General features: G+C 37.0%; 1 protein-coding gene across 2 annotated transcripts; it reads right to left on the bottom strand.

The window, feature by feature from the left end:
- Positions 1-3,755: 3,755 nt before the first annotated feature.
- CENPW (centromere protein W) lies at positions 3,756-17,033 on the bottom strand (the record flags this gene model as incomplete). Of its 2 annotated transcripts, XM_082669251.1 has the most annotated exons (3): positions 16,813-17,033; positions 5,758-5,871; positions 3,756-3,865 (listed from the first exon to the last, which is right to left on the bottom strand). In XM_082669251.1, exons 1-3 carry the CDS (start codon positions 16,936-16,938, stop codon positions 3,839-3,841), a joined length of 267 nt encoding a protein of 88 aa, XP_082525377.1. In that variant the 5' UTR covers positions 16,939-17,033. The 2 variants fall into 2 exon arrangements, with proteins under 2 accessions (XP_082525377.1, XP_082525378.1); XM_082669252.1 differs by lacking the exon at positions 3,756-3,865 and having other exon boundaries at positions 5,754-5,831.
- Between the last annotated feature and the right edge of the window lie 1,792 nt (positions 17,034-18,825).

Here is an 18,825-nt window from a genome sequence, read left to right as displayed (position 1 = left end):
GCAACAAAAAGAATAAAATACCTAGGAATAAACACACCTAAGGAGAAAAAAGACCTGTATGCAGAAAACTATAAGATACTGATGAAAGAAATTAAAGGTGATACAAACAGAGGGAGAGATATACTATGTTCTTGAATTGGAAGAATCAACATCGTGAAAATGACTGTACTACCCAAAGCAATCTACAGGTTCAGTGCAATCCCTATCAAACTACCAATGGCATTTTTCACAGAACTAGAACAAAAAATTTCACAATTTGTATGGAAACACAGAAGACCCCGAATAGCCAAAGCAATCTTAAGAAAGAAAAACGGAGCTGGAGGAATCAGGCTCCCAGACTTCAGGCTATACTACAAAGCTACAGTAATCAAGACAGTATGGTACTGGCACAAAAACAGAAATATAGATCAATGAAACAGGATAGAAAGCCCAGAGATAAACCCACACACATATGGTCACCTTACCTTTGATAAAGGAGGGAAGAATATACAATGGAGAAAAGACAGCCTCTTCAATAAGTGGTGCTGGGAAAACTGGACAGCTACATGTAAAAGAATGAAATTAGAACACTCCCTAACACCATACACAAAAATAAACTCAAAATGGATTAAAGACCTAAATGTAAGGCCAGACACTATAAAACTCTTAGAGGAAAACATAGGCAGAACACTCTATGACATAAATCACAGCAAGATCCTTTTTGAACCACCTCCTAGAGAAATGGAAATAAAGACAAAAATAAACAAATGGGACCTAATGAAACTTAAAAGCTTTTGCACAGCAAAGGAAACCATTAACAAGATGAAAAGACAACCCTCAGAATGGGAGAAAATATTTGCAAATGAAGCAACTGACAAAGGATTAATCTCCAAAATATACAAGCAGCTCATGCAGCTCAATATCAAAAAAAAAAAAACCCCATCCAAAAACTGGCAGAAGACCTAAACAGACATTTCTCCAAAGAAGATATACAGATTGCCAACAAACACCTGAAAGGATGCTCAACATCACTAATCATTAGAGAAATGCAAATCAAAACCACAATGAGGTATCACCTCACAAGGGTCAGAATGGCCATCATCAAAAAATCTACAAACAATAAATGCTGGAGAGGGTGTGGAGAAAAAGGAACCCTCTTGCACTGTTGGTGGGAATGTAAATTGATACAGCCACTATGGAGAACAGTATGGAGGTTCCTTAAAAAACTAAAAATACAACTACCCTATGAACCAGCAATCCCACTACTGGGCAAATACCTGAGAAAACCATAATTCAAAAAGAGTCATGTACCACAATGTTCATTGCAGCACTATTTACAATAGCCATGACATGGAAGCAACCTAAGTGTCCACTGACAGATGAATGGATGAAGAAGACATGGCACATATATACAATGGAATATTACTCAGCCATAAAAAGAAACGAAACTGAGTTATTTGTCATGAGGTGGATGGATTTAGAGTCTGTCATACAGAGTGAAGTAAGTCAGGAAAAGAAAAACAAATACCATATGCTAACACATATATATGGAATCAGAAAAAGAAATGGTTCTGAAGAACCTAGGGGCAGGACAGGAATAAAGATGCAGATATAGAGAATGGACCTGATGACACGAGGACGGGGAATGGTAAGCTGAGACAAAGTGAGAGAGTGGCAGTGACATATATACACTACCAAATGTAAAACAGATAGCTAATGGGAAGCAGCCGCATAGCACAGGGAAATCAGCTCAGTGCTTTGTGACCACCTAGAGGGGTGGGATAGGGATGGGGGGAGGGAGACACAAGAGGGAGGGGATATGGGGATATATGTATACATATAGCTGATTCACTTTGCTATACAGCAGCAACTAACACAACATTTTAAGCAATTATACTTCAATAAAGATGTTAAAAAGAAAACTGCAATAACAACAAAAAAGGGTAAGTTTGAAAAATAATAATACAGGAGAAAATCTATAAGATGTAGGGCTTGGTGAAGAGTTCTTAAACATGACACCAACAGCATGAAAATAAATAAATAAAAAATAAACTGGACCTCATCAAAAGTGAAAATCATTGACCTTCGAAAGATACCGTTAAAGGATAAAAGGCAAGCTACAGAATAGAAGTAAATATTTGCAAACCACATGTCTGACCAAAGACCTATACCTAGAAAACTCTCAAAATTCAACATTAGAAAAACAGAAAATGGGCAAAAGAAATGAAGAAACATTTTATTAAAGAGAAAAAATGGATGACGAACATATGAAATTATGTGCAACATCATTAGCCATTAGGGAAATGTAAATTAAAAACCATGATTAGACATTCATAGCAGAACAGCTAAAATAAAAAATAATACCAAATGTTCATGAGAAGGAGGAAAAAATGACTCTCACAAACTGCTAATGGGAATACAAAATGGTACAGCCACTCTGCAAAATACTTTGGCCATTTCTTTTTGAAAAACTAAACACATACTTACCATTAAACCCAGCAATCACATTCCTGGGCATTTATCCCAGAGAAATGAAAACTGTTTTGTATAAAAACTGGTACACAACTGTTCACAACAGCTTTATTTGTGATAGCCAAAAACTAGAAATAATCAAAATATCCCTCAATGAGTAAATAGCTGTATGAACTGTGGTACATAAATACCATGGAATATGACGACTCAGTAATGAAAAGGAACAAATTGCTACATGCAACAACTTGGAGGATCAAGAGAGTTATGCTGAGTGAAAAAAGCAAATTCCCAAAAGTCATAACCTGTATGATTGCATCACAATGGCAAAATTATAGACATGGAGAATAGTTTAGTGGTTGCCATGGCTTAGGGATGGTGGAAATAGGAAGGGGAGTGTTGTGTGTGCAGTGGACGTGGGGAGCTGGGTGTAATTTATAAAAGAATAGCATGATGGAGAAGTCTGTGATGATGAAATAATTCTGTATCTTGACTGTAGTGGTGGTTACACAGATCTCCAAATGTACTAAAATGGTACAGAATTATACACACACTGTACCAAGTCAAATTCCTGGTTTTGATATTGTACTGTAATTATTTAAGATGTAGGCACTGGGAGAAAACTGGATATAGAGTACATGTGGACCTCTCTGTACTACTTTTGCAACTTCAAGTTGCAATCTATAATTATTTCGAAATAAAAAGTTAAAAACACAACTATTAAATGATATGCGATAAATTTCTAAAAAATTTCTTGGGGGGAAACAAATACCCATCTACTAAATCTGTGTGACTTGAAGAAAATATGTCAATTTGCTCTGTATTTTTTTTTTGGTTTTGGAGGGAAATAGGTTTTTGAAAACACCCTGCTGGTGTTTACAGTTGAGAAATTATATTATTACACTATTGGTCTAAATAAAAGTAGACTGCATTGCTTATGCAAAGGCATTAAACAGTTAAAATATTTAAAATACACCTAGATTTGATTGCACATTGTCTTCCTTCAGAGATTAAATTGATTCCATAGTTAACTGTGGCTAAATCTAAATACTTATAAACTTAATTCTAAGAAATACATCTCTTCAAGCTACTTCACACACTAAGATTCCTTTTTTTGATATGTAAAACATCTGCAATACCAACAAAAAGGGAAGTAGAATGAACTAAAGGCCATTTAAAATGAAACAATTCCTCAAATACAAAGCTTATATAGTTCTATGTGTATACTTGAGACATTTCAATACCAGTAAAAAACATACAAACACACACATCCTTCAGCAAGCCAATATTTTAATACACAATATTAACTGCTATATAAAAAGTGCTTTCACGATCTGTTACCACCTAAAATAATACATCTTATAATTTTCAAAAATGTGTTCTTTGACTTCTAACCTCTGCTCTTCTTTAGAATTACCTGTGAGGGGGAGAAAATGAAGATTCATATTATACCTATGCCAAATAAAACACAATTCCTCAAAAAAAGTTGAAAAGTCCTATGTGTATAGTATGCAAGTCTCTGAATTTATAAAACCCAATTTGGAATGTGATTAGGGAATCTTTTGCCTTATAAACGGTTTTAGACTTCTCTAAAATAGTGTAATTCTCTCAAAGAATGTGAAACATGCCTAGATTCTCAAAATCTGGTTTTATAATAGTCACTTCTAGATGTTAATTTCTTCAACTGTGCCAAAAGTGTACAGATTAATGGCTCCCAACTTGAGGTTTATAGACAATTTAGCAATTCGGGGAGTTAAGGAATGTTCCAAAACTTGAAAATCCTATTATGAATCAGGCATTTAACAACTATAAAGCAATACAAATCCACTGCAACACCAAATTTCTTGTATTTAGGCTGGAATTATATCAGAGACCAAGACTAGTCATCTCAAGTTGAAAAGCTTGTTAGGTAGATAATTTTTAAGATAATTTTTAATCTCATTTTAAACAAAATGAGATCTTAAGTTGTAAAAGACAAGGAACATTAGAGACCAGAATATATCCAAAAATATTGTAAAGAACTTACCTACTTTTAGGTAAGTACACATATAAATTCATTAATAAAAACAAACCAACCCTAAATTTAAGACACACACATACACTCTTCAAGTTCTTAAGCCTTGCTTTACCTGCAGAAAGCACTTATATCAACTTTAATAGTACAGAAACTTGTTGAAATGTTTATAGTTGTAAGAGAATTTAAAGCCCCTTAAAAAATGCCACGGCATGCCCATTTCTAGGCTTCCACAGAAGTCACCAAATAGGTTTATACCCTAGGCCAGTACTTCTCTGTTCTACAAGAAGTTAGTATAGGGACTGCAAAAGAATACTATGTACTCAAATGAATTTACAAAATTCTAAGTATATTATACACCCAAATTTACAAAATACTAAATTAAACAGAGTTCAACAAATTACTGGTATATTTCTCATAAACTTTCATAACTTTACATATCTATAGTTATATAAAGACGTTACCGTTGTGGGAAGTTGGATAAAAGGTACAGTGGAACTCTACACTATTTTTGCACCTTCTGTGAGTCTATAATTATTTCAAAAATATTAAATGTTAAACAAAAAAAGCCTATAAAGAGGTAAACTGTCAAAAATAAGTCTCTCTCACACATCATCCTCCAGTCAACCATGTGCCAATTTCTTGCATATTCTTACAGAAACAAGCTCTCTATACGTAACATTATGACTCTTCAAGGAGGTATAGTATGTTAGGTTATATAAACTTATCTGACCCCAGAAGCCTTTTATATTGGGGCATCTATTAACATCAAGTGAAAATAATCTTGGGAACATATATGGAAAAAACTCTGGAACATATGGAAAAAATCTTGGGAACATATATGGAAAAGACATCATACTATTACATTATACAGAAATATCAGTAAGAAGCAATCTTCTCTGCTTATATAAGCAATATGATTCAGAAGTCACTCAAATCTCAAAACAAATGTAGAAAAATCATTAGGTAAACTTAAAATGATCAAGAAGAAAATTTTGATAAATTTCAAGGTAATAAACCTTCTCAGCTATATATAGGCTACTACATATCCTACAGATTAGCAGTCAAACACTTATTTTCCCCTAAATGGCAATAAGGCAATGGCCATGAATCTTTCCAACAGAAATCCATAATATACATAATAAAAAAAACCATAACTCTGTAATTAAAACCCGTGAAAAGCCAAGCATCAACTCAGTCAACAAAACTGAATAAGGAATCTAAACCAGGCAGAGGTGACGAACTAGGTGGTGTTTTAAGGCAACTGTGCTCAAGAAAAGAAATTCAGATCTTACCTTTGCTGCAGCCAGTACATGCTCCTTTTTAATGACTCCACACTTATTCTCACAAGCATTTGTCCGAGCCTCTTCTGCTAATCGATGAACAAAGAGTAAACAGTTCAGATGCACCTTTAAAAGAGAAAATGCAAAAGGATTTTTAAGCTCAAACACTGATGTTTTGAAATAATGACTTTTAAAAAGAATATCCCCAGGCTTCCCTGGTGGCACAGTGGTTAAGAATCCACCTGCCAATGTAGGGGACACGGGTTCGAGCCCTGGTCTGGGAAGATCCCACATGCCGCGGAGCAACAAAGCCTGTGAGCCATGACTACTGAGCCTGCACTCTAGAGCCCACGAGCCACAACTACTGAGCCCACGCACTGCATCTACTGAAGCCCACGTGCTCTAGAGACCGTGTTCCGCAACAAGCCACCGCAATGAGGAGCCCACGTACCGCAACAAAGAGTAGCCCCCGCTCGCGGCAACTAGAGAAAGCCACGCGCAGCTATGAAGACCCAACACAGCCAAAAATAATAAATAAGTAAAAATAAACAAATTTATAAGAAAAATAAAAAGAATATCCTCAATTTTAATGCTGTACTATTTACTACTGTGATTACATCAATTAACCTTTATTTAAAGTAACAGAATTCACTTTAATATATGTCCATCTTAAGATTCCATAAAAAGAGACTTAGTTATTACAATACATGAAACAAGTCTATGTAAAGCTGACCAAAGGCCATAGACAATAACATTACTCTAAAGGATCATTATATCAAAACATAGGTAGGTCTCTATTAAGAAAAAATATTCCTGTTTCCCATTCCAACTAAATTTAAGTTTCTAATGTAATTTAAAATTTCCCCCAAATTAAAAAAACATATCAAATATTGTATTTAAAGCTAGTCATCTCTCATTCTACAATCCAAGGTATAAAGATTTTGTAACCAGATATTTAATTTGAAATATCTAATTAAAAACATGTTAAGAACTGAAATTTTAAAACTTTATTGCATTTATATACAAAGGTCAAGTTACTTGGCTTCCAACATCAAAATAATCGTATCTACTATTAATAATCTTAAAATTTCTTAAAAAGTAGCCTTAAACTACATAAAATAAGCAGACAATACAAAATTCCAAAGTCCACAAAGAACTGTAGTTATATAAGATATTAGCATTGTGGGAAGCTGCAAAAAAGGTAAGGGGAATTCTCTACTATTTTTGCCACTTCTTGTGAACAAATAGGTATTTCAAAATACAAAGCAAAAAGTCTGCAAAAGGATAGACTGACAAAAGTAAGTCGCTCTTCCACATCATCCCCCAGTAAACTATGGTTGCCAGCTTCTTGCATATTCTTATAGAAACAACTTCTACATATTAGCAAAACATATACATATACCATAATATATGTGTACATATATCATTATTTAACCTCACTATTTCAATATGTACATTTTGCTAAATATTTTACTCAAAATTCACTACCCTAACACAAAAGGGCTACTCATTCTATATGCATATATATATAGCTTGAAAACAGTCAAAGTAGAGCTCGAACCCAAGCAACAGAGAATGTAAAGTGAGTTGCAGTCCTATCTCATTTCTCCCTCTAGCATCACATCTACTGCTCTTTTATTTAAATTACTGGTAACATCTCTATCCATTGCTTCTGCCATGTGCCTGAATTCACTACCAATCTAGGTCCAATTAGATAGTCTCTTTAACATATAATTTATTTGATAATTTATATAATAGTACACACTCTTTGCAGTGAGAATTAATTAATACATAACACTTGGCAGAAGCAAGAAACTAAAATCCTGCAGACTATGGAATGAAAACCACATTCACAGAAAGAGAGACAAAATGAAAAGGGAGAGGGCTATGTACCACATGAAGGAACAAGATAAAACCCCAGAAAAACAATTAAATGAAGTGGAGATAGGCAACCTTCCAAAAAAGAATTCAGAATAATGATAGTGAAGATGAGCCAGGACCTCGGAAAAAGAATGAAGGAAAAGACTGAGAAGATGCAAGAAATGTTTAACAAAGGTTTAGAAGAATTAAAGAACAAACACCTAGAAGAATTAAAGAACAAACAAACAGAGATGAACACCATAACTGAAATGAAAAATACACTAGAAGGAATAAATACCAGAATAATTGAGGCAGAAGAACAGATAAGTGACCTGGAAAAAGAATGGTGGAATTCAATGTCATGGAACAGAATAAAGAAAAAAAAAGAAGACAGCCTAAGAGACCTCTGGGACAACATTAAACACACCAACATTCACACTATAGGGGTTCAAGAAGGAGAAGAGAGAGAGGAAGGACCCAAGAAAATATTTGAAGAGATTATACTGGAAAATTTCCCTAACATGGAAAAGGAAATAGTCACCCAAATCCAGGAAGCACAGAGACTCCCAGGCAGGATAAACCCAAGAAGAAACATGCTGAGACACACAGTAATCAAACTGACACAAATTAAAGACAACGAAAAATTATTAAAGGCAACAAGGGAAAAACAACAAATAATATGCAAGGGAACTCCCATAAGGTTAACAGCTGATTTCTCAGCAGAAACTCAACAAGCCAGAAGAGAGTGGCACAATATATTTAAAGTGATGAAAGGGAAAAAGAAAAAGCTACAACCAAGATTACTCTACCCAGCAAGGATCTCATTAGGATTCGATGGAGAAGTTAAAAGCTTTACAGAAAAGCGAAAGCTAAGAGAATTCAGCACCACCAAACCAGCTCTATAACAAATGCTAAAGGAGCTTCTCTAAGTGGAAACACAAGAGAAGAAAAGGACCCAAAAAAAAAAAAAACCTCAAAACAATTAAGAAAATGGTAATAGGAACATACATATCAATAATTACCTTAACTATAAATGGATTAAATGCTCCAACCAAAAGACACAGGCTCGCTGAATAGATACAAAAACAAGACCCATATATATACTGTCTACAAGAGACCCACTTCAGACCTAGAGACACAAACAGACTGAAAGGGAGGTGACAGAAAAAGGTATTACATGCAAATGGAAATCAAAAGAAAGCTGGAGTAGCAATTCTCAGATAAAACAGACTTTAAAATAAAGAATGTTGCAAGAGACAAGGAAGGACACTACATAATGATCAAGAGATCAATCCAAGAAGATATAACAATTATAAATATATATGCACCCAACACAGGAGCACCTCAATACATAAGGCAACTGCTAACAGCTATAAAAGAGGAAATCGACAGTAACACAATAATAGTGGGGGACTTTAACACCTCACCTACACCAATGGACAGATCATCCAGACAGAAAATTAATAAGGAAACACAAGCTTTAAATGACACAACAGACCAACCAGATTAAATTGATATTTATAAGAATATTTATCATATTTATAATAAATAAACTGATATTTATTCCATCCAAAAACAGCACATTACACTTTCTTCTCAAGTGCACATGGAACATTCTCCAGGATACATCACATCTTGGGTCACAAATCAAGCCTCAGCAAATTTAAGAAAATTGAAATCATATCAAGCATCCTTTACGACCACCACACTATGAGATGAGAAATCAATTACAGGGGAAAAAACACAAACACATGGAGACTAAACAATATGTTACTAAATAACCAACAGGTCACTAAATAAATCAAAGAGGAAAGCAAAAAATACCTAGAGACAAATGACAACAAAAAGATGACGATCTAAAACCTATGGGATGCAGCAAAAGCAGTTCTAAGAGGGAAGTTTATAGCTATAGAAGCCTACCTCAGGAAACACGAAAATTCTCAAATAAACAATCTAACCTTATACCTAAAGGAACTAGAGAAAGAAGAACAAACAAAACCCAAAGTTAGTAGGAGGAAAGAAATTATAAAGATCAGAGCAGAAATAAATGAAATAGAAACAAAGAAAACAATAACAAAGATCAATAAAACTAAAAGCTGGTTCTTTGAGAAGATAAACAAAATTGATAAACCTTTAGCCAGACTCATCAAGAGGGAGAGGACTCAAATCAGTAAAATTAGAAATGAACAAGAAGAAGTTACAACGGACACCATGGAAATACAAAGCATCCTAAGAGACTACTGCAAGCAAATCTATGCCAATAAAATGGACAACATGGAAGAAATGGACAAATTCTTAGAAAGGTATAACCTTCCAAGATTGAACCAGGAAGAAACAGAAAATATAAACAGACCCACCACAAGTAATGAAATTGAAACTGTGATTAAATATCTTCCAACAAACAAAAGTCCAGGACCAGATGGCTTCACAGGTGAATTCTAACCAACATTTAGAGAAGAGCTAACACCCATCCTTCTCAAACTCTTCCAAAAAACTGCACAGGAAGGAAGACTCCCAGACTCATTCTACGAGGCCACCATCACCCTGATACCAAAACCAGACAAAGATACGACAAAAAAGGAAAATTACAGACCAATACCACTGATGAATATAGATGCAAAAATCCTAGCAAACAGAATCCAACAACACATTAAAAGGATCATATACCATGATCAAGTGGGATTTATCCCAGAGATGCAAGAATTCTTCAATAAAAAAATCAATGTGATACACCATATTAACAAATTGAAGAATAAAAACCATATGATCATCTCAAAAGATGCAGAAAAAGCTTCTGACGAAATTCAACATCCATTTATAATAAACACTCTCCAGAAAGTGGGCATAGAGGGAACCTACCTCAACATCATAAAGGCCATATATGACAAACCCACAGCAAACATCATTCTCAACAGTGAAAAACTGAAACCATTTCCTCTAAGATCAGGAACAAGACAAGGTTGTCCACTCTCACCACAATTATTCAACATAGTTTTGGAATTTTTAACCACAGCAATCAGAGAAGAAAAAGAAATAAAAGGAACCCAAATCGGAAAAGAAGAAGTAAAGCTGTCACTGTTTGCAGATGACATGATACTATACATAGAGAATCCTAAAGATGCTACCAGAAAACTCCTAGAGCTAATCAATGCATTTGGTAAAGTTGCAGGATACAAAATTAATGCACAGAAATCTCTTGCATTCCTATACACTAACAACGAAAGATCAGAAAGAGAAATTAAGGAAACAATCCCCTTCACCATTGCAACAAAAAGAATAAAATACCTAGGAATAAAGCTACCTAAGGAGGTAAAAAATCTGTCCTCAGAAAACTGTAAGACACAAATGAAAGAAATCAAAGATGACACAAACAGATGGGGAGATATACCATGTTCTTAGATTGGAAGAATCAATATTGTGAAAATGACTCTACTACCCAAAGCAATCTACAGATTCGATGCAATCCTTATCAAATTACCAATGGCATTTTTTTTTTTTTTTACAGAACTAGAACAAAGAATCTTAAAATGTGTATGGAGACACAAAAGAGCCCGAATAGCCACAGCAATCTTGAGGGAAAAAAATGGAGGTGGAGGAATTAGACTCCCTGACTTCACACTATACTACAAAGCTACAGTAATCAAGACAATATGGTACTGAAACAAAAAGAGAAATACAGATCAAGGGAACAGGATACAAAGCCCAGAGATAAACCCACGCACCTATGGTCAACTAATCTATGACAAAGGAGGCAAGGAGATACAATGGAGAAAAAACAGTCTCTTCAATAAGTGGTGCTGGGAAAACTGGACAGCTACATGTAAAAGAATGAAATTAGAACACTCCCTAACACTATACACAAAAGTAAACTCAAAATGGATTAAAGACCTAAATGTAAGACCAGACACTATAAAACTCTTAGAGGAGGGCTTCCCTGGTGGCGCAGTGGTTGAGAGTCCGCCTGCCGATGCAGGGGACACGGGTTTGTGCCCCAGTCTGGGAAGATCCCACGTGCCGCGGAGCAGATGGGCCCGTGTGCCATGGCCGCTGAGCCTGCGCGTCCGGAGCCTATACTCCACAACGGGAGAGGCCACAGAAGTGAGAGGTCCGCAAACCGGAAAGGAAAAAGAAAAAAACTCTTAGAGGAAACCATAGGAAGAACACCCTTTGACATAAATCAAAGCAAGATCTTTTCTGACCCACCTCCTAGAGTAATGGAAATCAAAACAATAACAAACAAATGGGACCTAATGAAACTTAAAAGCTTTTGCACAGCAAAGGAAACTATAAACAAGATGAAAAGACAACCCTCAGAATGGGAGAAAATACTTGCAAACGAATCAACGGCCAAAGGATTAATCTCCAAAATATACAAGCAGCTCATGCAGCTCAATATTAAAAAAACCAGCAACCCAATCAAAAAATGGGCAGTAGGGCTTCCCTGGTGGCACAGTGGTTGAGAGTCCGCCTGCCGATGCAGGGGACACGGGTTCGTGCCCTGGTCTGGGAAGATCCCACATGCCACGGAGCAGCTGGGCCCGCGAGCCATGGCCACTGAGCCTGCACGTCCGGAACCTGTGCTCCACAACGGGAGAGGCCACAACAGTGAGAGGCCCGCGTACCGCAAAAAAATTAAAAAAAGTTTTAAAATGGGCAGTAGACCTAAATAGACATCTCTCCAAAGAAGAGAAACAGATGGCCAAGAGGCACATGAAAAGATGCTCAACATCACTAATTATTAGAGAAATGCAAATCAAAACCACAATGAGGTATCACCTCACACCAGTTAGAATGGGCATCATCAGAAAATCTACAAACAACAAATGTTGGAGAGGGTGTAAAGAAAAGGGAACCCTCTTGCATTGTTGGTGGGAATGCAAATTGATACAGCCACTATGGAGAACAGTATGGAGGTTTCGTAAAAACTAAAAATAGAATTACGATATGACCGAGCAATCTCACTACTGGGCATATACCCAGAGAAAATCATAATTCAAAAAGACACATGCACCCCAATGTTCATTGCAGCACTGTTTAAAACAGACAGGTCATGGAAGCAACCTAAATGCCACCAACAGACGAATGGATAAAGAAGATGTGGTACATATATACAATGGAATACTACCCAGCCATCAAAGGGAACGAAACTGGGTCATCTGTGGAGACGTGGATGGAACTAGAGACTGTCATACAGAATGAGGTAAGTCAGAAAGAGAAGAACAAATATTGTATATTAACGCATATATTTGGAATCTAGAAAAATAGTACAGATGAACCAGTTTCCAAGGCAGAAATAGAGACAGATGTAGAGAACAAATGTATGGACACCAAGGGGGGAAGCGGGGGCGGGGATGAATTGGGAGATTGGGATTGATATATATACACTAATATGTATAAAACTGATAGCTAATAAGAACTTGCTGTATAAAAAAATAAAATTAAAGAAAAACACACAATACTTAACTCTCCCCAACAGTTCACCAAATGTTTAATAACTAATAAATTTGGTGCTTTAAATTATTATGCAGAAATCTTTAGTGGATTGTTATAGATGTTTAAGAATATTTTAGTGATATTTGGGGCAAGCAGAGGAATTTGGGGATTTAAATTTAACATGATAAAGAACCTATGGAAGAAGATATTCTTTTGGTACTTTTTTGATGCACTGTCTTGTTTAATTCTCACAAGAACTCTGAGCTAAATCACCCAATCCTGATTCTTTACATTATACCATGTCATTCAAAATTTCTTTAAACTTCCAATGATATACCATTTCCTTCTGCAACAAAAGTACTCCATAACATGGCTCAATTTCCTCCGTTAATCTGTATTTTCTACTTCTAAAGCTAAATATCTTCCAGATGCCTCATGAAAAATTCCAAATTCCTTAATACTAAACCCCACTTGACTAGGCTTTTCTAATTTCATCTCTCACCTTTCCCAACTTTCAGTTCTATACTAGGTCTTTTGAACTTCTTTCAGTATTCAAATACAAGTTTGCCTACAGCCATGCTACTGGTTTACAGACTTCTCTAAAAAGCCCAATTCCTCCCAATATGTAAGGTTATATAGATCCATGGCACCCTGAACTTCTTATCACTACACATACTACATACACTAGGCAGCAATTTCTCACCTGTCTTCTTCAATGTACTATAAGGGCTAAACCATGTCTATCTTCCCAGACATTATATCCCCAGTGACCTTTAGCCCATGGCCCAATATGAAGTAGGTAGTCAATTATTACTGCATGAACAGAAGATCCATCCATACCTCCCCAAATTAGGCAAAAACATTTTTTAGCCAATCCCAAATAAACCACACTCTGTTTTGAGGCTTGAGTCCTTTACTCTTCATGGGCATGAACCATAGATACTGAATTAATATTACTTTTTTTTAATGTCAGAATTTTTTTTTAAACAACCTATTTATCTGTAATAAAACAGTTAATTGAGTGGTGTCACTCAAGGGCACTAAGGTTTAAATTAAAAGGGTCAGAACAAAAGCAAATTTTATGGTTTAAGCTAGACATTCAATCCTGAAAGCCATTCCATCAAGAACTTACACTTTGGAAAAATAAAAAATCAGCTTGCTTGAAAGGTAAACCAAAAGATAATTTACAAAGAGGTATCCATTTGACAGTCTCAGGTGACCAAAAGACTGGGCCAGCCTGACTTCCTCCCCACTTCCTCACAGCACTTCTGAGTTTTACATAAACTGTAAGTACCCAGATATTTGCACAATATTCCTTAGTGATAAATCTAAAAACTGAGTCACAAGAAAGCCAAACAATGTGAGATTAACGTACACTCATCAGTATTGGCCCTGGTGATATACAATCAAATAAGTCATAAAATAAAACAACAATAAAAAGCCAGTGCAGAAGAATATGAAGTAACACAAGGAGGTTATAAGTAAAATGTTAGAAATATCAATCCACATATAGTCATCATCACTCCCAACTTTAATTGTACACTCAGAATGTTCAAGGTATTATGCTAAACACCAGGAATACAATAAGTTCCCAATTCAAAGTTCCCAGTCCCATGGGAGAATGAAACCTAATTAAAGACAAATGTGTGACAGTAGATGATACTGGAAGGTAAGGTTGATGCTTTCTAAGACCATGAAAGAAGGCTTCACCGAATAATAGGCATTTGAACTGAATTTTGAAATAACTGAAGTATGAGAAGCGGAGTGGAGTGAGGACATCTTCAAACAGAAGAAATATCTTATGCAAAGACATCATAAAAGTATATTAGTTCTGTGTTAAAGATAATGGAAGACACAAAAGGAGATATGTGTGGTCCCTTCGCCTCAAGAAGCTGCATACCGCACTGGGAGACAACACTGACATATAAAACTTAGAGAATAGTGTCAGGGTCCTAGTAGCTAAACTGTATGATGTGCACTCTTACGGCTATCAAAGTTCAGGAAAAAAAACAGACTACCTTAATTGTAGAGAAGTTTATGGATGATGTGGGGCACCTGCTGAGTAAGATAATTAAGTACCAATGGCAAGCAGAAAACCATAAGTAAAGAAACCAGAGTGATGCATGGCATATACAAGATGGTGAAGGAGAAATAATGAAAGCCAAAGACAAGCATACAATCTAGTAATAGACGGTAGCATAAAGAACTTCCATTCCCCTACCACTGCAAATGCTTAGAATCTCACCTCCCCTTCTTTCCTGTACCACCTGGATCCCACTCCACAATAGAGTCCTCCTGTCCAGGGATCACTTGGGGCAGGCAAGTGTGGATGTGGGAGGAATCTGACTACTTGAGAAATTTCTGTCCAACAATCTACACGAGCTGGTAGTCTCCTAGATTCTAGAGCAGGTACATTTCCTCCCCCCTCCATTTATTGAGAGAACCCCAGCACCAGTGAAAACTTCAGAATAAATTACCTAAAATTCTTTTGAAAATCAATTTCACTTTAATACAGTTCACTTGTGCCACCTTAATCACCACCTGGGGGGAAGGAGGGTAATAAAACAGTATATATTGTCTTTTCTTATAGGGTCTAAAAAAGGAACAAGAAAGGACAGGAGATATTAGAAGGGCTACTTTTCCAAGAAAAAAAAAAGTTGTTTTGGCTCAGAGAAAGGAAAAGTGAAGACAATTCTATAGTAATTTATTAAAATAGAAACCCTAAAATTAGGGGAGGCAATAGAGAGCTGGCAGAGGCTGTAGAGAAAAGAGGTGGGGCAGGGGGGAGGGGGACAATGTAGCTTAAGAAGAGATGGAATGATGTATTGTGAAGCCACCCTCCATGCCATATATCCTTATTATCCACAATTCTTTATCCTTGATCTCAGGGAAATTAGGTGCCCACCTGTAGTGTCTCCTTTACTCAAAGAGCTCTTGTAACAAACCACAGGAGGTGCCTCCTATGGTTTAAACCTAGGGAAACAGTGTTCATTCTGCTAGAGGGATATATATTCCAGGCATTCAACATAAAAACTCTTAATTTATTTCAAAACAGAAATATTACACCGTGGTTTGGTTGTGGTTATTTATCATGTGAGCATTATGCTGCAGTTACTGAGTCAGATAAACTTTTAATGGTTGGGCTTGAAAACTAAACTAACAGGTGTTCTATTTGTCTAGGAAAACGAATTCACATTTGGGAGCATACTACTTACAAATAAACTTTTGGATCAGGGTTCTTTAGTAAATAAGCTAAAGTAGAGGAAATAGGGCAATATATTTGTTTAACAACGTAAAAAGAAGGGGAAGAAAGGAAGGCAAGGAGAAAGGCACTTTTGAAAGGCATGTCAGTAATGCCTTTTACAATATTTAAATAAAAATAACCCAGCCTGAATTCCAAAACCTATTTTTTAAAAATGTATCTTTCGAACCTTTGCAAGTTACACTAAGCACAGTACCAGACTGTGCTCCTTAATAGCGATATTGAAAAACTATAAACAGGAACTTAACGTTAGTTTTCTCCTTAAATTGATGTGGCTAATAGCCTCCTGTAAAAAAAGGTCAGGATATCTACATTTCAGAGGGCCCCAAAACAACTCAGCATCAGGAATACTAACTGATATGCCAGGCCGGGGCAAACCCGCCCAGGTGTTGCTGCGAACACCTCAAACGTAGGCCTGAAAGCTAGATTGGCTGGGGGCGGCAAAATAAAGGCTGGGGGTTATTTCCCCTGTCTCCGCCCCACTTCCAGTCCTAGAAGGGACAAAATCTCACCAGTAGGTCGCTATTTGTCTCCAGACGGAGGTGAGGCTTCCGTTGCTTGAAGACGCGCTTTAGAAAACCGCGGGGAGCCTTCCGCTTTATCAGCTTCTTCTGCGAGACTGTGGTCGAGAGCGCCATCCTCTCCCTCCGGCTCGGGCACCAGCCACCTAAGCTTCCTAGGTCCTCCCTGCGCCGCACTGCAGCTCACGCCCGCGGGGACACCGAGAACCCCAACTCCGACGCTTCTACAGGCCCTGAGACCAGGCCAGAACGTTTGAATCCGCCGCCAATTGAGCGCGCCTGGCGCCCGGTAGTGACGTCAGCACGCTCAAGCCCCGCCCCTCCCGCGGCGCCTGGCTGTTGATGGAACACACCCTCGGTGGGCGCACCGTGACGTCATAGACGGGCGAACATTGCGGCTTTAGCCTTTAGCACCAGCTCTTTGAAACAATTTCTCCAGTGTTAGATAGAGACGTTGGGAAATTGTGGAAAATGTTGGTATGCCAAAGCAGCCACACTTACTGTCCCAGCTTTCATTCTCTACTGAGCCTAATACCAATGAAAGAAAAAGTAGATGAATAGAAAGAACTCTATGATGTTTCATCAGGATTCTTGAAGAAACAATGGCTTCCTAGCAAGGCATGATTTTCTGATATTAATAGCTAACGTTTTTCACTTTTACGTAATTTTATGTTATCTTATCTGAGGTCTTTTCATGATTCAAGCTTTTCTTTACAAATGCTGCTCTCTTTAATTTTAAGGCCCCTACATTTAACCTTGCAGTAACTTCTGTTGTAGTTTAAATGCTACCTCATTGAATCCTTCTTTCCAAGCAATTAACTCTTCCATCTTCTGTGCTGTCCCTGTAAGTGGTTCTCAGACGTCATCGTGCATCACCTGAAGCACCACCCCTTGGTTTCTTGGTTCAGTAGGTCTCAATGGGACTTGAGAATTTGCATTTCTAACAAGTACTCAAGACATGTTGGAACACTGTTAGTCTGACCACTCTGATATCACTGTGATGTTATTTGTAATTACCTCTAATACTAATGCTGTAGAAGTTGTTGTGTTGTGCTTTCAATATCCACATAGATGCTTCTATCTGGCCTCCCACTTTCAAGATCTCCTCTCTGCCAATAATCTTATCTTTCATCCTATGAGCCATTTACATCTGTGGTCATACACTAGGCCTTGTCATTACTAATACCCTTCCATATTCTCAATTCAGTTGTCTTACTCTTCAACCTTATCTCTGGAACTCACTTCCTCCAGTATCCCCACTTCAACAATTCTTACATGTTACTGGATCACTGTCCTCTCTGTCTCTACCATGTCCCTAACCTTAATCTATTTTTTATTCTCCTTCCTGTGGTCTATTGTACATAACCATAATATCCTCTTGCATTTATCCTTAACTCTCTAGCCAGGCTCTTTTTTTCCCTCATACTCAATTGACAAAAACCCAACCCTGCTTATGTTAAAATCTCAATCCATTCTGTATTTGCATCTGTACATTGATGTTGTCTTAAGAAAAACTTGCAAGTTTGTGTCTGGTCTCAAGGTAAATACATGACCATTTTATTGAGCCTCCGAGTACAGCCTGCAGTCTTTTGCTATTTCTAAAGTCCATTCATTCACCCATTCTCTTCTTCAAGTCTCCCTACACTCCCTACCCCATCCTAACCCTCAGTTGGTGACATTTTTTTCATAACAAAATAGAAGAACCCCATAGAGACTTTCCACATGCTCCCAACACCACATCACTCTCCATCTGCTCCCATGGATGAACCATCTATCTAAGGCCAACTAATCCACTTGTGCCCTAGATCCCAGTTCACTCCCTTTCTTAAGGACATCCTCTGGCAATTCTCCCCTATTTTGCTTCATGAATTTTCCTTCTTTGCTGAATTTTCTTTTCATCTACACAAACACATGCTATAATATCTCCAACCTTTTGAAAACTCTTTCTGGATCTTATATTTAGCAACTTCCTTCTCATTTTTTTTCACAGAAACACTAGAAAGG

The sequence above is a fragment of the Grampus griseus genome, assembly GCF_964374135.1.
Source record: "Grampus griseus genome assembly, chromosome: 13".
NCBI classification, from domain to species: domain Eukaryota; kingdom Metazoa; phylum Chordata; class Mammalia; order Artiodactyla; family Delphinidae; genus Grampus; species Grampus griseus.
The sequence above is the reverse complement of the archived record's forward strand: the minus strand, read 5'-3'. Positions and strand labels throughout refer to the sequence as shown.